This window comes from Artemia sp. Qi Xiang Cuo, chromosome 3 (genome assembly GCF_049724085.1).
Source record: "Artemia sp. Qi Xiang Cuo chromosome 3, ASM4972408v1, whole genome shotgun sequence".
Classification (NCBI taxonomy): Eukaryota; Metazoa; Arthropoda; class Branchiopoda; order Anostraca; family Artemiidae; genus Artemia; species Artemia sp. Qi Xiang Cuo.
The window spans coordinates 77061560-77082330 of record NC_142796.1 but is presented as its reverse complement, the minus strand read 5'-3'; the positions used below and the strand labels follow the sequence as shown (position 1 = coordinate 77082330).

At 35.8% G+C, this 20771-nt stretch overlaps 1 protein-coding gene across 1 annotated transcript; it reads left to right on the top strand.

Annotated features, from left to right (window-relative positions):
• The first annotated feature begins 12142 nt into the window (after positions 1-12142).
• Positions 12143-20534, top strand: LOC148954554 (uncharacterized). The gene is made up of 2 exons (XM_089087140.1): positions 12143-12268; positions 20184-20534. Exons 1-2 carry the CDS (start codon positions 12261-12263, stop codon positions 20476-20478), a joined length of 303 nt encoding a protein of 100 aa, XP_088943266.1. The 5' UTR covers positions 12143-12260; the 3' UTR covers positions 20479-20534.
• The last annotated feature ends 237 nt before the right edge of the window (positions 20535-20771 follow it).

Sequence of the window (20771 nt, the reverse complement as noted above, 5' to 3'; positions counted from 1 at the left end):
GCCCTGTGGTTTATGTTGACACTAGATTTTTTCTTAACTGACCTTTGAACTATTTTTAAAAAATGTCTTTCTCGAAATTTTTATCAGATAGGTTGGGGAATAGCTGCCCTCGGATCTCTTTTGACTATTAAAAAGTGAGCTCGAATTTTCAATATCCAATCAAATGAGCCCTTTGTGAAGTTTATACGATCATCCCTTTCATACAAACAATATATGCCCCAGGGCATAACTTACCACGCCTGCCCTCGGGCCCTGGGGGGTTGTGACGACACCTGAGTTTTTGTTATCTGACTTTTGAGAAATTGTTAACTTTATGCCTATCTCAAAATGTTTATTGGATGCATTTGGGGAAAAATGGGCGTGGGGGAGCTAGTTGCCCTTCAATCTCTTTTGACTTGAAAAAAACTTAACTAGAACTTTCAATTTTCAATCAAATGAGCCATCTCTGAATTTTTTACGAGCATCCCTTCAATAAGAACCATATATTCCCCAAGGGCATAACTTACAACACCTGCCCTCGGGCCCTGGGGGGGTGTGTCAACACCGGAATTTTTGTTATATGATCTTTGAACTATTTTTAACAAAATAGCCATCTCAAAATTTGTATTGGTTGAGTTTTGGAAAAACGGTTTGGGGGGGGGGAAGCTGGTAACTCTCCGATATCTTTTGATGCTTAAAAAGTGATGTAGAACTTTAAATGTACAATCAAATGAGCCCTCTGTGAGGTATATACGAACATTCCTTCCATAACAACCATATATGCCCCCAGGGCAAACTTATAACCCTTGCCCTAAAGACTGTGGGGGGAGTGTCCTGCTCAAATATATAATTTCCAAAACTTTTATCTACATTGAACAAAATGGCTATACCAAAATTTTGATTGGATTTGTTTGGGGAAATGGTGAGCGTGGAAGGGGTGTCAGTTGCCTTAGAATCACTTTCGACTATTAAAATGGGAACTAGCCATTTAAATTTCCAATCAAATGCTTTCTGAAGTTTCTATGACAAAGTTGTCTATACAAAACCTTATATGCCCCCAGGGCATAGCTTACAACCCTTGCCCTGAGGGTTGTGGGGGAGTTGTCATTCGCAAAGACGTAATTTTCAGAACTTAAAACTAAGTTTAATAAAATGGCTGTCTCAAAATTTTGATTGGATGTGTTAGGGGAAAAGGTGGGCATGAGAGGGGGGTTAGTTGCCCTCAAACCACTTTCGACTATTAAAAGGGCACTAGCCCTTTGAATTTCCAATCGAATGAGCCTTTTTTGACGTTTCTGCGACAACACCTTCTATACAAAACCTTATATGCCCCCAGGGTATAACTTGAAACCCTTGTCCTGAGGGTTTTGGGGGAATGTCCTTCTCAAAAACATATTTTCTATCCGGAAATCAACTACGCGGAATAAAATGGCTATCTCAAAATTTTGTTTGGATGTGTTGATGGAATGATGGGCGTGGGGGGGGGCTAGTTGCCCTCCAATCATTTTTGACTATTAAAAAGGGCACTAGAACTCTCGATTTTCAATCGAATGAGCCCCCTTTGAAGTTTCTACGACGACCCTTTCCATATGAAGTGCCTTTGGGAAAATAGATAATAAATAAATAATAAAACATTGGAGCCTTATGGCCTTTACTACAGGCAACGCTAAAGCGTTGCCTCTGATATGGAGTCAAACTCTTAGTCGGAACAGACCTCCTTATTTCAATTAATGCCTGAAGTACCTTTAAGGAGCGTTTTTTTTTTTTTTTCCTTTTCTTTGATAGTTTGAAGTCGAGCTCCAAGTCAGAATCAACAAACCTTAAGAAGAACTGAACTCCTATTCTCAAATAAACAAGCAAATTCTTAATTAAATTAAGATCAGCAAACTGATTTTATAGGATAAATATAAAAAAAACAAGCTGTTTCAACTGAAAATAAGGAGCGGGACTAAAACTTAACGTAAACATAAATTATTAAATATGAGGGAGGATACCTCCTCCTTAACACATCGATCGTTACGATAAAGCTTGGTGTTTCAAAATGCTTGTTATTCCAATTCAACAGACCTTTTATTTCAGCAGTCGTTTTTATAAAGGACAAAATTTGAATTTTCGGTCAAGATTTTCGACGAATAGTAGATTTGTTAAATGAATTGTTAATAGTATTTTTGCTACAGAATTTTGGGTGGACGGAGAGGAGCATTATTGTTCGCATTGATTGAAATTCTGCATGACTTTTGATCTTCTATGCGGCCGAAGCCATCGCGGTCTCTACGTTAGGGTTCTCTGATGTTGAAATATATGGTATAATTATGTTTTGACACATTGAAGCATCGTATATATATATATATATATATATATATATATATATATATATATATATATATATATATATATATATATATATATATATATATATATATATATATTTATATATATGTTAGCAATATTAGCATTTAAAATCGCTGAAAACAAAGCTCCTGGTAGAATTCGCCTCCCCCTCCCTCCTCCCCCCTCCCCCAAGAAATTTCCTGGCAATGCTCATGATGCTTTGTCTTGCCTTTTCCACCTCTATGCTGGTATATCTGTGAATTTATATTTTATGCTGCATAGAAAAATGTCGTTGCAATAGGGGGAAAACTATCCCCCCCTCCTCGATCACCAATAATAAAGGTGTACCAGAAATATAACCAGGAATACCAGAAATGTAAGACGGTTTAGATAGAAATTTTTAACTACTTCCCCCTCCTCCCTAGGGAACTCATTCTATATTTGTCTGAAGACTTAATGTGAGTTAGCGTGTTTTGGAAAAATACATTCTCTGAGTATCTGCCCCACCCCCCGCTGCCTGAAACATGATGCATCATCCCTCCGTCATAATAGCTGGCGCGCACTTACACATCATTACTTATAATTTTATGAAATATTGTGTCAATTAGTTTAGTTAAGTGAAGCTTTAAAATAAATATCAGAAACATTTTTGTGCAATAAGAAGGGAGGTATTAGCCCGTAGCAGCCTTATTCAGGCTTGTCTAATGGAAGGGACGAGAGATGTATTCCTACCACATACCCCTTCCTATATTTATCTGAAAGCTCATAGAGATTTAGACAATTTGGACATTGAAATGCGCTCTTTTAGCCATCTTGCATCCCTAACCCCCGCCTGCACAATGACCCAGCCCCGCTCTTTTATAATAGCTGATATACAATAATACGCTTTCTTCATTTTCTTTGTTTGTCTTAATTTCCCGTTGGCTGCTTAATTTTACGCTCGGAGAGAATATTCCAGGTGGAAAGGGGGCATTTTCCAGAGGATAAATTTCCGGGAGGAATATTCCGGGCGGGATGCGTCGGAGACTCTATTTAAAAACGAAATTGTCGAACTCATAATCTAGATTATGAACTCAAACATACCGACTGTCAGTGGAGCAGCATTTCTGTGATCTGGATTGTCAGTAATTTACATTCCAATTGTCAGTGGGAAAAGGCCTTTGGTTGGCAGAAGCAGTTACAGTAGCACTGTTTAACACTTCCATGGAAATATCTTTAGATCGAGCATACATAAAATCAACGGATATTTCTGCAGAACAATTCTTGGCCTTAACTGTTGCATATTTCTTCTTTAATAAGCGTCTATCCTCTAAAACTACAACCTGATTAATAAAAAAAAGTAATAAATCAATGATAGCTATAAACGAAGTTACTGCAACCTTATGTTTTTTTTACATTTTTTACTTGCACATCTAATATATGCAGTTTAACCTCCCCCCCCCCTCCACCCCAATTCAAGAAAATATTAAGTGTGTTAAATCTAGTTTATTCAAAGTTCACCATCATTTTCCATTGGAAATTCTGTTGGCTTTGAGTTTCAGTTGTTCATTCATTGTGGTTGCGTTGTAAAGCAACACCTTATTGTGAAATATCATAGTTTATTTTTCTCAGCGTTTTGAAGCCTTCTTCAGTGAATCTTAAAATTTTTGGAATATAAGGATCATGAAGCGGAGGAGAAGAGCTCGTCCTAAGTTTAAAAAATTGTCAATAACTTTCCAAAAACAATATAATTTTTCTCTTAATCCTGCTTAATAGTATAAATAAAAAGATGGATAGGATATATATTACTCTAAACAAGATTAAATACTACAAAATTTTTAAATTTGGAAAAGTTGGAATAACAAAGACTCAACAAATTTTAGGTCTGATCTCTTTAGCCCCAAAAGCTAACATAGGCCTATATTAAGAACAATAATGGAACTAGAATTGATCCCTGAAGGATATTAGGCCTATAACCAACTTCAGAAGGTGGGCGGAAAGGAGGCCTAGTTGATGTAATCGTAGTAAAAAATTAAGACAAATTTAAAGCAGACTTTATTTTATACCAAAATGGGATGATTTCCATAGAACAATATTATGGGTTAAAGAGTCGAATTATCAAATGCTCTATGAACATCAAAAAAACAAGCAGCAGAAACGGATCAGAATTTATTGTAGAACGTAATATATTCACAAGCATCTTTATTATTATTCCTTGGTCATAAATGACAGGATTCCCCCTTAGCTGCTCCCCCCCCCGCCCGCATGTGACGCCCCTGTAAACGAACAGTCGTTTTGACTATGACAGGGAGTGAATTTCTCCCGGGAGCACGTACATTCAGACTTATATAGACTCGCAAAAATGATCAAATAAAGAACAAAAATTTTTATCATGCCCGAAGAAGTCCAATGATTTCTCTGCCAGCCTTGAGCGAAGAAGAATTAATTGATCTTCTACGTTACTGAAGCCATCGCAACCCCCTACAATAGGGTTCTCTGATGTTCAAATACACTGTACACGTATGTTTAAATACATTGAGCCACTGTATATAAATGGAAAAAGAAATACTGTTTACAGTTGCTGAAAACAAAGCTCCTGGTAGCACTTGCCCCCCCAAGAAATTTCCTGGCGAGGCTTATGATGCTCCGCCTTGCCTTTTTCACTTCTGGAAAAGATTGTCACAATGGGAGCGACATCATTACCTATCCCCTAGCACCAATAATAAAGGCATTGACCAAAAACATTTGCTGTAATCAAGGGGGATTTTCCAACCCTCCTTTATAACAGCTGAGACACACTTTATCAGCATGTATAATTTTATGATCTATGAAGCACATCAGTTTAGTTAAATGAAGCTTTAAAATAGATGTCAGGATAGTTTTTTCTGCAATAAGAAGGGAGCCATCACCCCACAACACCCTTATTCAGGCTTTCTCTAAGTAAAGGGGGATGAGAGATTAATCCCTACTCCCCCCTTTATACCCTTTTCTATATTTACCTGATAGACTATGAGGAGTTAGACAATTTGGCACTCTTTTAGGCATCTTCCCCCCCCCCTCCCGCCTATACAATGATCCACCATCATTCCTTCATAATAGCTGAGGTGCAATTAAGCATCACTAACCACAATTCCATGAAAAATCAAGTGAATCAACTTTGTTAAATCAGTGATTAAGATAAATGTCGATGTTAGCCATTTATCTTGTATGGACTACGTGACTTTTCAGGAACGAACGCGCCACTGTGCAGCATTACTTCTGCAACTGGGAAGATCAGTGCGTATTTTTTTTATACTTTTTAATTGATTGGCCATTTCAGAATTTCCAAAGAATAGCCCCTATATCCTCTTTGGGGCAAAATCGTAGTTTGGTGCCATGGCAGAAAACGCCGCTCTCCCGGGACACAATCTTTTTAGTCACTAAAAAAAAACAAAAAAAACAAAAACACTAGAACTTTTGATTTCCGTTATAGAATGAGTGCTCTCCGAATCTTGTACGCTACTGGTTCGATAGAATCATCCCTGGGATACAAAAAATAAACACACTCCGTGATCACTCTTCAGGGAAAATATCCAAAATTTCACATTTTTGCAGACAGGAGCTTGAAACTTTACAATAGAGTTTCCTGATATGCTGAATCTAATGGTACGTTTTTTATTAAGATCGCTTGACTTTTCGGGGGTGTTTTTCCCTTTTCCAAAAAGCAGGCAAATTTTCTCAGGCTCGTATCTTTTGATGGGTGACATCAAACTTAATGAATTTTATATACTTGGAATCAGCATAAAAAAGTTAATTCTTTTAAATTTCAAGTCATAAAAATCTATCAAAATTCCCATTTTTAGAGTTTCAGTTACTATCGGCCCGAGTCGCTCCTTACTTACAGTTCGTTATCACGAACTGTTTGACCACTATGTTTTAAAAAAAGATACATGGCTCTTGTTGTATTTATCTCATGGGCCAAATCTCCTAATTTCCAATAAAATACTGGTGATAAAACGAGTCAGTGTTAAAAAAAAAAAAAATCATGAAGGTTCTCAGGACTTATTTACACTGAAAAGCGAGAATCGCTAGCTGGTAGTTTCCTGAGCTCACCGGCGACTGAAATCTTACTGTTTCTAACACTGTGCAATATTCTGATGAATTGAAGCTCTCCTATGAGTCGCAGCGCTTTTCTGTACTGTTTGGGTTACTAGTCTACACTAGTGCGCAAACTGTGATATAGCTTTGTGCATCAATACCATGGGTATCTGACTTACCCAAAATATACAATGCAGTGTTGTCAATTGGGGCTTGCCCTTCTAGATTTTTGAACAGCTTTTTTTGTAGGTTCATTAAAAAAAAAGATAAAAAAAAACGTCCTCACTAGACCTTAATAAATACCTTTATTACAAAAACTAAAAAAAAAAAAATCCCGCCTCCCCCTGGTCCGGGTCTACCAGAAAAGAGCCAAACTAGGCGACCGCCCAGGGTGCCAGAGCCCGAAAAATGCCTTGGTGTTGGCCACGTAGTGCCAACACGTGCCCTGTTCATAGTTATTAACATGGTTGCAGCTTGCGGGCGACTACCCATATTTCGATTAATCTTTGAAGTAAAATTTTAATGTGAAAACAAGCTTATGGGAATTTTGAACCATCAGTGTTGTAGTTATAACTGCAACCTAGTTAAGAACGAACCACGGGCCACGGTAACCAAAAACTTGAAAACACTTTTTGTGTCTATTTGTTATGTTTCACAAAAAAAAATAACTTATGAAACCTCTCAAAATGGTGGCGGGAAGAAAAGAAAAGTGGTCAGTCAGAATCATCATAAACGAAAACCTTACATAGGGGAATTACTGTTCCCCACCTTGACCAATGAGGAAAATAACTTTTATGTATGGGTACCAATAACATGTCACCTTTATTTTCTGCTAAGGCTAGCACGCTACCACAACATTATAGAGAACTATTGAGATATTCATTTATAAGCTAATATCTAAGTATTTTTTTATAAATTCGTCTCGATAATGTCATTTGTAAGTGTCATATGGCATTAAAAACGACACTTTTTGGTGCCATCACTAGAGTGGAAGGGCTGGGAAGGATAAAAAAGGTACGATTTCCATGGTCAAAATCGCCAACTGGAGTTTTACAATCTCCCCTTTTGTATACCCTCCCCCCCTTTCTGGTAGGTTTCATAAATCGTCCACTGACTGGCAGAACAAGCAGGCTGCTGCAACATCTTAGAGAGATGGTTAAAGGTAGTTTTAAAGCTCGTGATCATATCTACGTGCCTTTTGTAAATTCGTCTCGATAATGCTGTCATAAAGTGCCACAAGCCATCAAAAATGCCTTGTTTGTGTAGTGTCTGGATTTGAAAGCCTGGGAAGAATAAAAAGGATGCCGTTGCGATCTCTATTATTGAATACCCTTATCTCTAGGCTCACAGCTCTCCCACTTGTATATCCCTCCTCCCAGTCAACCTAGTAAGTGAAAAATATGAAACAAGTTTTAAAAAAATGGCTAAAAACGGGCGAAAATTGATTTTAAAAATAAAGTTTTCCTGGCGGAACTAAAGAGTGAAGTTGAACTTAAAACTAACAAAAATTGTTGTTTTGCAGTTTATTTCTTACGCATTTACAAAATGTTTCCCTATATTCGTAGAATTATAGAAAACTAGCGCTTTACTGAAAACTGAGCATGTTTGAGTTTTTTAGAGAATTATAGTTGTAGGCTAAAATTTATTGATTTTGTTGCCAGTGAAGGACTACTGAGAGCCATATAAACTAGTCTTTTGTTTTCAGCAGCCTACTTGAAGACTTTTCTGCTCCTAACCCTGTTTTGTTGTGTCTGTTTCGTGTTTTCACTAAAGGTGAAAACACACTAAAATTTAATTTTTTTTTTTAATCCAAAATTTGAATTAAAATCAAGTTGCCATCAAGCCACTGGTCAATTGGAGACATAGCTAAGATAGAAAGTCTGAGTGAGAGGCAAAGCTGGCATAATCCTTTTTCAGGATTGTATAAAAATAAGGTTAGGTTAGTTTTAATAAAGAAAGTTAAATTTCACAGGGGGGGGGAGCAGGAAGAGATTGAATTGTGATTTTGGATATAATTGGGCCGTGCATGACCAAAAGAAACTGGGAACTAATTCACTACATCCTCTTCTAAGCGCACCATTCGTGGAGGGATAGTACGGTCCTGACGGCCTCCGTTCAAAAAAGAAGTATGTGTAACATTGATAAAAGAAAATCATTTTAAGTATGTTTTAATCCCTCCCCCTTCTTAACATCAAGACAAATCTTTGCTCTTATCCCTTGTTCCGAAGAAAAACAGAAACGTCAGTTATTCTGTACTAAATATGACTTGAAAATCAAACAAATGACCTGTACGTACAAGACCTCAAGAATGAGACATTACTTACCAGATGGCCTTTAAATTTTGTGGTTTTCTGAGTTTTTCAAGAGCAGAAAGCGAAATCTGCGAACTGATAAAATCATCGAGAAAGTTTAAAGAACTAAAATCACCCGACCGGAACCCAGATAATATCAACAAAAGTCTCACTCATTAACCATATTTGAGTGTTTTTTTTTTATTTTTTTTGATTGAGCAGTTCATGTTACAAAACCAGGACTGGTTATCAAAATGGCATATGCCCATTTTTGTAAACTAAGCAAGAGACAAAAATGGCTTTTGGTTACTCTTAACGTTTTCTAATCTTCCACTCAACTTGGGGAATTACCGAAGACAGGGTTCATGAACAAAGAAAATGTTATTTTCATAAATAAACAACATGAGAATGTATAGACTGGGTTCGTAATAAACATTATTAAATTCTGTTTAAACCAAAATTGGGCTGGCGACCGACCCATACACCAAATATCTTAAAATTCAAGATGCAGTCAAACCACTAGTTTCTGGTGACTTATTCACATATTTTCAAACAGTTCATGGTAACGAACTTTAAGTAAGGATCGACCCGGCTCAATAGTAACCGAAACTCTAAAAAACAGAATTATGATACCAATAGATCATGGGCGCCCATAAGCTGAGTTCCAGGAGGGGCAAACCTCATCTAATTGGCACTTTTAATGCTATATAATAGAAATCTCAGAACAAAAATATAAAAATAAGGCAGCATCATTCAGCCAGGGGGGGGGAGCCCCCCCCCCTGGCTGAATGTCATAGAACTCTAATGAAAATAGCACCATCAGATTCAGCGTATCAGAGAACCCTAATGTAGAGGTTTCAAGCTCCTATCTGCAAAAATGTGGAATTTTATATTTTTTGCCAGAAGAAAAATCACCGATGCGTGTTTTTTTTTTTAGTTGTTTTTTTTTTTGTTTTTGTTTTTCCCAGGGGTGATCGGAATGATTCAGTGGTACTAGAATATCGTTAGAGGGCTATTTCGAACGGAAATTAAAAGTTCTAGTGTCCTTTTTAAGCGACAAAAAAATTGGAGTGCGACTAGGCGCCCTCCCACGCTCATTTTTTTTCCCGAAGTCACCCAATCAAAATTTTGAGATAGCCATTTTGTTCAGCATAGTGGAAAATATAATTAATATGTCTTTGAGGATGACTTAATCCCCCACAGTTCCCGGGGGAAGGGCTGCAAGTTATAAACTTTGCCCATTGTTTACATATATGGTTATTGGGAAGTATACAGGTGCTTTCAGGAGGAATTTTGTCTAGTGGGGGGTCGGGGTTGGAGTAGGGGTTACGGGGGAGGATCTTTTCATGGAGGATATTTCCTTGGGGGAAGGAACATTTCCATGAATTATCTTTCCAGATTTTCCAGCATTATTTAAAAAACGATCAGAAATTAAATAAAAAAAATTTTTTAACTGAAAATAAGGAACAACATTAAAACTTAAAACGAACAGAAATTATTACGTATATGAGAGGGTTCGCCCCCTTTTCAATACCACGCTCTTTACGCTTAAGTTTTTTAGTACTTTCAAAAGAACTATTTATTATAACTAACCGGCATTTGGGATTCTGGGTTTTGTGATTCGAACAAAATTCTAACTTTATTGTAAAGAGCGAGGGATTGACTATGGGGAGAACTCTCTAATTTACGTAATAAAAAGATACGAATATAGAAATTCGTTGCGTAAGTTAATTTGTAAGTTACGGCAGAACAAAATTTCGAGAAAGTCAGTTTGCCAAAAAAAGGAAAATTAATTTGCGAATTTCGTTTTAATTATTCATGTACGGTGAACCAAATTCAAAGCTGCATTAATTCGAAAACGTTCAGAAATTAAATAAAAAAAAACAAGTTTTTTTTAACTCAAAGTAAGGAGCGACATTAAAACTTAAAACGAACAGAAATTATTCCGTATATGAAAGGGACTGTCCCCTCCTCAGCGCCTCGCTCGTTACGCTAAAGTTTGACTCTGTCTCACAACTTTATTTTTTTAAACAATAAAAAACTTTAGCGTAAAGAGCGAGGCGTTGAGGAGGGAACCCCTTTCATATACGGAATAATTTCTGTTCGTTTTAAGTTTTAATGTCGCTCCTACCTTCAGTTAAAAAAACTTGTATTTTTTTTAGTTAATTGCCATAAAACTCTTAAAGTTCCACATTTTTTTAATGAAACTTTGCGTGTTTACATAGTTTGTGCAACTTTGTTCATCTCAGAAATGGACACGAGGCTTTAGGAGACTAATCACGAAGGAACAATCTATCAAATACGGACAGCTTGACGACCAAAATAAAAAATACAAGTTTTTCTAAGAAAATTAAAGAGCAATATTAAAACGTGAAACGAGCAAAAACAAATGTGAATGAAGAGATGGCTAATTTGGTTGGAAATACAAGGTTATTTTCCCCTCATTGAGATTCAAATGGAAATGGAGGGCAACAAGCCCCCCCCCCTTGGTATGCCTTTTCAGCTACTCGTCCCTCTTGACCCCAAAGACATCCGATCCAAATTTTAAGACTGTCATTTTGTTGAAAATTGCCAAAAAGTCCAATAAATATGCTTTCGGGTATGACACGACCCTATAAGCCTCAAGGGCAAGGGCTGTAATTTAGGCAAGCTGCCCTTGTTTACATATAGGTTTGTTGATCTTGAATTTTCAAAAAATGATAAGGGCAATGAGATGACACTTTCAGGGAATGTTGAGGGGGCCTTGAACTAAACAAAAAGACACTCTGTGCATCAGATTGTCCTAAGGGCGTGTCTGCAACATCTAAGAAATGGCAAACTTTATCAACTTGGAACTTCCAGGGAATGTTGAAGGGGATATTGACCAAAATCAAGAGACACTACGTGCATTCAGGTTGTCAAAAGGGTGCAACTCATGAACAGCTAAGCGTATTAAGGTGAAATTTGCAGAAAATGTTAAGGAGGTCGTTGAACTAAGTCAAAAGACACTATGTGCATCCAGTTTTTCAAAAAAGATTACAGTCAGGAATGGCTAAGTGTGCTAAGTTGTTTCAGGAGATACTGCGGGGGATGTTGAATTAAATAAAAAGACACTATATGCACCCAGGTCGTTGAAAGGGGGTATAATCGAAATCTCAGGAACGGCTAAAGGTGTCAAGTTGAAAGTTTTAGAGAATGCCTAAGAAGGATTTTTACCTTAATTAAAAGATGCTACGCGCATCTAGGTTGTCAGAAGGGCGCATCTATAATATCTCAAGAACATCTAAGAGTATTAAGTTGAAACTTTAAGGTATTATTGAACTGGGGGAGGAGCTACACTAAGATTCACAAAAACAATATATATATATATATATATATATATATATATATATATATATATATATATATATATATATATATATATAATTTCAAATTTCAGCTATCCATTCCCATTTCTATACGACTGACAAATCACAGTGAAGATTTCAGGCATAATATTTTTGGAATTGGAAAAGGTAGGAGCTTGGAATAGCAATTTTTCTATATGTGTATCAATCTGGTAAATGATACGAAAACAAGGTATTAGTAGACAATACTTGAGAAGAAATCAAAGTCCATACAGGAATGTCAAGGTAAGTTTTTGAAAGTTTAATCTTCTGCTTCTGTGGTACAATTATGAAGTTAAAATCTGGGAAAACAAGTATCATTAATAAATCTTGATTCTGTTAACTACAGGTGTGACCCTACTGTCGTTTGGGCATAAAATGACAGAAGCCTATCGGCTTAATCTGCATAAAACATTTTGTAAATGTTCTAATTTGCATTTCCGCATTTATCTCCTTCCGCGTTCCATATAAATTATATTTGCACAGACAAAGAAGAAATCGCAATAGTGAAAGTTAAGGGGGCTCAGTGTATATATACAAGGCATAGACGTATGATCATTTAGTTTACCATAAACGTGCTGAGACCAAAACCAAGGTAGGGCACGCTAGTTCAGGAGTTATTTACCTCCTTTAAGTGTTTTTTTTTTTTAACGCTTTTGTTTCCAATCACAGTTATTGATCCCATTGCAGAAGCGTCCTCCTGCAACTTTTCGCAGAAAGATAGGTGATATTTTAAACTGGAGTTATATACTAAATTGTTCTATCCACTAAAATGGACCCATGGTTTTAAATCAGAATTAAAGAAGGGATTTTCAGTTGTATGATTGAAGGTAGAAAGTCTGGGCCCCCATCCATAATTACTGTCGACAACGTAGTCTATAAATTGTCTGGCCTTATACTAGAAATGTCATTTCAAACTTTTTATCTTTCCCCATCTAATCGTACAAAATAAAGTCTAAGCATGAATCAAGGCCGTATCCTGGGGGGTTTAAGGGGTTTGAACCCCCCCCCCCCGAAATATTTGTCCAACTCATAAAAGCTTAACAAAAATAAATATAAACAAATTTTTGATACGTTTTTTAGTTTTTTTTTGTAAATCCCCCCCCCCCATGAAGGGCATGCATGATGGGTGTAAATTGATTAAAAAATTTATCCTACTACCTGGAGAAAGTGACATTAAAAAACGAAAGTATCGGGTGGTCATGGCTTACTGATTTGATTGCACTTCTTGATAATGATGGCGGTGTGTTTTTATGTTTGTATTGAAGGATAAGGCATCATAAAGGTCCATAAGATTTGTTTCTTCTGTTGAAGGTTTTGGTCACAGTTTATAGAATTATCCAGTAAGTTTATCGCAGATCATTTCTGGTCTTCATTCTCGGTGCGAACAAAAAGCTCCTCCCACTTATTTCTGCATTAGCGGGTTAGTCTGTTTCCGTCAATCAATGAGAAATGGTTACATAGTGCATTATTCGTAATAGCGGGTTTCCACTTATTTCCGATTATTTTTATTATAACTAAGTTTCGCGTCCAAGAGGGTTAAAAAGTGCATTATTCGTAATAGCGGGTTTCCACTTATTTCCGATTATTTCTATTATAACTAAGTTTCGCGTCCAAGAGGGTTACAAAGTGCATTATTCGTAATAGCGGGTTTCCACTTATTTCCGATTATTTCTATTATAACTGTAAGTTTCGCGTCCAAGAGAAATCTGACTTGTCTACCCGTGAAAAGATCTAATGCCGCTTATGTTTATATCTGCAAAAACGTTCTCTGGAGCACTCGCACCTCGGTCCGGGTTTTTATAATAGGTGAGATAGGGAATGATCATACTGCTAATTCTATAAACTGTGGTTTTGGTATGCCATTTTTCTTCAGTCCACTGGTTTAATCTTTGAATATAAGACGAAAATTTTGCTATTAATCGATATCTTGAGATTCGGTTTTATCCTTTGACTGAATTGTATTTTGAAATTAGTCATCCATTTCTATTAGATTTTTTGGATACATAGAAAAGCCATGAAAAAAACATGCTATAATAAGAACAATCGATTCCTTGTTTTTTGTTTTGTAAGTTTTATATCTTTCTCTTAGAAAAGTATATATCTTCAAGTTTTTGAAAATGCCTATTGTTTCAGCAGGATTGTAAACAAGGTTATTTGTTCCTAAAATTAAGAAACAGATTGTCAAACATTTAAAATCTTATAAATCAGGATATAGGAAAGGTATGAGGCTCAAGCATTTTCCTTGTGCCACATTTGGGCAGTATATCTATTTCTGAAAGTTTTAATATCGCGAAACAAAAACTGTAAAAGGCCATCAAAGCTATTTTTCTTCAGTCCACTGGTTTAATCTTTGAATGTAAGACGAAAATTTTGCTATTAATCGATATCTGAGGTTCGGTTTTATCCATTTACTGAATTATATTTTGAAATTAGTCATCCATTTCTATTAGATTTTATTGGATACCTTGAAAAGCAATGAAAAACATGTTATAATTAGAACATTTCCTTGTTTTGTAAGTTTTAGTTCTTTCTCTTGGGAAAGTCTGTATCTTCAAGTTTTTGAAAATGCTTATTGTTTCAGCAGGATTGTAAACAAGGTTATTTTTTCCTAAAATTAAGAAATAGATTGTCAAACATTTAAAATCTTATAAATCAGGATTGAGGGAACGTATGAGGCTCAAACCATTTTCCTTGTGCCTCACTTGGGCAGTACATCTATTTCTCAATATTTCAATGTCGTAAATCAAAAACTATACAAGGCCATCAAAGCTCAGTGCCCTTTGGAGGGAAAGTGGGGTACTTCAAATGTCTTCCAAGGGGGTGATTGAGGTCCTGGACTCATTTCTGAGAGTTCATTCATCTTTTTGAATTACTTTCCAAAATAGACAAAACCCCTTATCTACAACTTTACCCTTTTTGTATATCTTTGCATTGAAATACTCTACATTACAAGCAATGGATGCTATAAGCATCATTGCAGCTAGGAATTTTTGGTAATTTCTAGGAATTGGGGAGGGGATTAAGCCAGCTAATGCTTTCCAGGGGTAAAATAGAGTAAAGAAAGTTTTCATTTTAGGGAGATAAATGTCATGACCGTGATCTCCCTGTTAGTTTCGGGGGGGGGGAATTTTATACCAAAAAGTTTCTTTTAATTTGTATTTTATTTACCTAGCCTATTTCCAAATTTTTAATTTAAGTACCTATTAGCATACATTCCCAGTAGCTGTCACATGTGCTTAAATCTCATCGTGATTTTTGCAGGGGTAGGTACTCATGCTAAGCATTATACCTTCGAGAAAAACTCTTTTAAATAACTTATTCTCCTTTTAGTAGACTTGGTGTTAAGAATGATTTTCTTTTCTTGTAAATCTGTAAAAAAAAAGAACTAGAAAATTGTAAAAATCAGTAAAAAAAATTTCCGGCCCGGGATTGGGCCATACCTACACAACCTGAAATCTGCCTTTACGATTTCCCATATGTTCGATATATACATTTGGTATACTAGTTTGAAAACTCCGTCAGTGGCTGGATGATGAACTTTTTTTGCAAGAAGGAAGATCTTGTGTCTCTTCAAAAATTTTAACCTGTTCCCTTACTTAGCACGGTTTATAATCGGCCACAGCCAATTTAAATAGTTCCTACATGGAGTTGGGAAAAGCAACACTCCATTCTGCTCGTATGGGGGTGTGAAAAATTGCTTTCGCCCGTTAGAATGTGCCAATTATTATACTCTTCGTCCAATTCTGATACAAAGTTTAAATGAGCTTTGAATCGTCGTTTCAATCAATTTATATTTACGTTGTGTTTGTAAGCTGTAATTTCTCTTTGATACGAACCGATAGGATCTATGTTCATATTGTTCATAGTTGATTTGTAAAGTGATAAGCTTACTATTCAGTTCTCATCTTTTTCTTTGTTTTCTCTTCTATTTCTTTCCCCGCGGTTTTCTTTTTTTGGTATTTTGTTGTGTTTATTCCTCATATCTTTTTGTGTGACTTACATTGAGAGTAGCCTATGTCAATACCTATAATATGGAATATGGAAGACTTCAGCATAATGAGCAGGGGCTTAGGGAGTTAGCTGCCCCCCACACGTGCGTGATAATCCATGTTGGTCTTAAGTTTTGACGTCACCTAATTGCCTGTGAGAAAAAAGCTTCGTTTTTCGTCAATTCAAACAGTTTGTGGTAACGAACTGTAAGTAAGGAGCGACCCGTGTCAATAGTGACCGAAACTCTAAAAAACGGAATTTCGGTACCAATAGATAAATCAAAACAATTGGCTTGTTATGCTGACTCCGAATATATAAGTTTCATCAAGTTTACTCCTACCCATGAAAGGATACGAGCTTGATAAAATTTGTCCGATTTTCTAAAAAGGGGGAAAACAATTCCTAAAAGTCAAAGAATCTTAATGAAAATCACACCATCAATTTCAGCGTATCAGAGAACTCTACTGTAGGTTGTCTACGGTTTCAAGCTCCTATCGGCAAAAATGCGGAACTTTGTATTTTTTGCCTGGAAAAAGATCACAGATGCGTGTTTATTCTTCAATTTATTTTTTCCCAGGGGTGATCGTATTGACCCAGTGGTCCTATTTTGGAAGAGGGCTCATTCAAAAGAAAATCAGAAGTTCTAGTGCCCTTTTTAAGTGACAAAAAATATTGGAGTGCAGCCCTGCCACGCTCATTTTTTCCCAAAGTCACCCGATTTAAATATTGAAATAACCATTGAAATAATCCGATCTAAATTTTTAAAATCTAATAACTATGTCTTTAAGGATGACTTAAAACCCACAGTGCCCAGGGGAAGGGCTGCAAGCTATGAACTTAGCCCATTGTTTACGTATAGTATTGGTTTTTTGGAAGTATGCAGATGTTTTCAGGAGGGATTTTTCTGGTGAGGGGGAGAGGGAAGTTATATGGTAGGATCTTTGTATGGATGAATTTACTATGGAAAAAAAGAATTTTCCATGGAGGGAGCCGGATTCCCCAGCATTATCTAAAAAACGATCAGAAATTAAATATAAAAACTGAGTGATTTTACTGAAATTAGGAGCAGCATTAAAACTTGAAGCGAACAGAAAGTATTACGTATATGAGGGGGTTTTCCTTCTCGTCAATACCTCGCTCTTTACGCTAAATTTTTTCTTCGCAATTTTAAAAGAGCTATTTATTCTGATTAAACGGCCTTGTTATTCAAGAGTCATTCTTAAAGAATTGAAATAAAATTTGAACTTTAGCGTAAAGAGCTAGGTATTGACGAGGGGATGACCCCCCTCATATACGTAATAATTTCTGTTCCGTTTAGGTTTTAATGTTGTTCCTTACTTTCAGTTGAAAACTTTTTGTTTTTTTATTTAATTTCATTCAAGGGCTCAAAGGTGTAATTTTATATAAAATTGATATTTGTGTTATAGACTGAATTCGAAAGCGTAATCAGGATTTTCCTGATTACGTAATCTTCCTGATTACGTAAGGATTTTCCTGATTACGATAATCGTAATCAGGATTGCCCCCTGTTTGTGGGATGGTTCCTAAAAGTTGTTTTTTAGCAGTTCGGTAAACTTTTTTCAGTCATGAAAAATTATCAGTTTTTCAAAAAAAAAGTTTCCTAACATAGCATCTTTAGCTAAACTAAAGCATTGAGTTTTCCATCGCATCCAGCTTTTGTATAATAGACTTTTGAAGCGTTTGTTGGAATTTTCAGTATTAAAGGAAAAAAAAATAAATTGGATGCACAAAAACTTTTCAGCTGTAAAAAAATCTGATTGCTTTTTTAGATTCAGAATAAAAGTTTGCACTAAAGAAACTTCCCTAAGTTTTTTTTTCTTCGTTTTTTTCTTTTTTTTTATAATCTAAATAACGTCAACTCTTCAGCTCTAAAAATACAATCTGATTACTTTTTTTATTCAGATTAGAACTTAGTACCGTACTAAAAAAAACTTCCCTGGACTTTCTTTTTCTTTTATATCGAAGTTAGGTTAGTTGTAATTTTCATTTCTATCAAGAATAAGAAGGGCCCTGCCACCCTCTCAACATTCCTTACCTTAAAGTAAAGTTTAAATTTTTCATAAAAGTGCTTGGAAATAATTATCACTTTGAACAAAGTGTGCCCCTAAATGTTTGTTTTTGAGATGGGGGCCCGAAACGCAAAGCGATATTTCATGCCTTAGTTTTTAAAAATTAAAAGCGTGGGTGTTTTCCCTTTGAGGATGTTACCTACCCTTCCATCTTTGTTCATGTAAGTGTGAACCTTTTAGAAACACTTAGAAATATTGCAGTCATAAGATGGAATGTATCAGGCCCTCGGTATACGTAATATACACTTGGTCAAAATATTTTTCTCCAAATGAAGCGGGTAAATTATCATCATATTAATCTGAATAGCCGCAGATGAAAGGTAGAAAATTTGGGACCAATGCATTTCTTTTAAATTAAGCATCTCCTGTTTCCACAGGAAGGTCCACTAACCTTCCCCCAGCAGCAGTTATGCAATGTTGCATAAGCATTAGTATTTCTGCATATTGAAAAAAAATCCCGAAAAAGAAGTTTTTCGAAGAAAAGTAAAGGCCATTTTAAACTAAGATCAGCAGATACAAATACCTGTTAAAATTCAAACTCAAAACGACCAAAAATTACTTTTAAAGAACAGATGAAACACAAAACGAACAGAAATTAAATAAAAAATCATAGCAAAAAAACATACGACAAGTAATAATATGAATGAATAAATAAATCTTAAAGCGAGTAATGCTTAAATTGAATATGCAAGTCAAGCTTAAAACGGAAAAAAAATATTTTGCTACTGAAGTATAAATGAAACCCAGAACGAACAGGAATGAAATAAATAATCAATGCAAACAAACATACAATAGAAGCTAATGTAAATGAATAAATAAATCTTAAAACGAGTGAAACTTAAATTGAATATGCCAATCAAGCTTGAAACGAACAAAACTCACTACAAAAAAGAGTTTGGGTCCTTCTCCGCCTCCTTCTCTCACTCTAAAAGTCCCTCCTTTTTAAATTTCCCTTGGACAATTTCCACGGAACATCTCTCGCGGAAAATCCCCGCGCTAAAAAGCCCCCAATTCTAGCCCTGCTGAAACTTTCCCCCGGATAATTCTTCCAGAGCATCTCCACATGCAAATCTGTGTCGACCAATAAACACGCTTCCGTGATCTTTCTTCTGGTAAAAAAATAACAAAATTCCACATTTTCATGGATAGCAGATTGAAACCTCTAAAATAGGGGTCTCTTATATGCTAAATTCCGTGGTGTAATTTTTATTAAGATCAGTTGACTTTTTTTGGTGGTGGTGGGGGGGGGTCCCTCATTTTTCGAAAATAAGACAAATTTTATTAGGCTTGTAACTTTTTGTGTGTAACATTAAACTTAATGAATTTTATATATTTGGAATCAGCATAAAAAAAATTCTTATGATGCATTAATTGTTATCAAAATTCCGTTTTTTAGAGTTTCGGTTACTATTGGACCAGGTCGGTCCTTAATTACAGTTCGTTACCGCGAACTGTTTGAAACAAATTTTATGCTTAGAATACGTATGCATATACATAATTAACAGTAAAGATTTTTTTTTATCGAGAGTTATTAGAAGTATGCTATAATATGTTCAATTCTAATTTTTTATATAAATAAGGAAACACTCTTAAGCCACTGACTTCTTCCTCAGTTACTTAAATGCCCACTTATGAGATTGAGGGGCTACATTTCTTGAATTTACCAACAGAATGGAAGGATGGTCACTCAGGGCTTCACCATTGGATGAAAAATTACTACGAAGAAAGAAATTGCTTCGATATTTAGCTTGAAACATGTATTCCTTTCGATTTTCAGAAAGCATTGATTGTGTTTATGCCCTTGTTTTATATTACTAAAAAAACAAATTTTTTTTAACTGAAAGTAAGGAGCGAAATTAAAACTTAAAACGAACAGAAATCATTCCGTATATGAAAGGGGCTGCCCCTCCTCAACGCCTCGCTCTTTACGCTAAAGTTTTTTATTGTTTAAAAAAAAAAGTTGTGCGACAGAGTCAAACTGTATTTAAGTTAAGTTACACGTAACTTAGTATTTAAGTTACGCATAGCGATATTAAGCTTTATTATACCGAAACTCCATTAATAAGAATTATTTTCAGAATGAAGCTTTTCCTTATCCTTGCAACCTTGATAGCTCTTGGCAATGCTCAATATGGTAGCTACGAGCCTAGTTACCAGCCAAGCTATCAGCGTAGTACACCTAGCTATCAGCCCAGTTACCAGCCCAGCTATCAACCTAGCTCACCCAGCTATGAGCCGAGTTATGAACCAAGTTATCAACCGAGCTATCAACCAAGTTATCAACCGAGCTATCAACCAAGTTATCAACCGAACTATCAACCAAGTTACCAGCCAAGCTATCAACCCAGCTACCCACCTCCCCCAAGCTACTAATGTCAAGCATTTGTCTGAATTTTCGTTTTTAGATTGAATAAACTATTTTTTTACTATTTTGTTTGTCTTTAAGAAAGTTCATTGTGGACTACTTAATATGTTTAGATCCACTATTGGAATGGGGGGATACTTTAAAGTAATGGAAAAATAGGAATTTTATTAAAATTCTGGAAATGGGTTTCCCCATTCTGGAAATTCTGGAAAAAATGACCATAAATTTTTTTAGAGGGAGTTAGATCAAAAGGTCGTTCACATACGTAGTATTACAACATAGCAGTCTGATCAGAAATTGT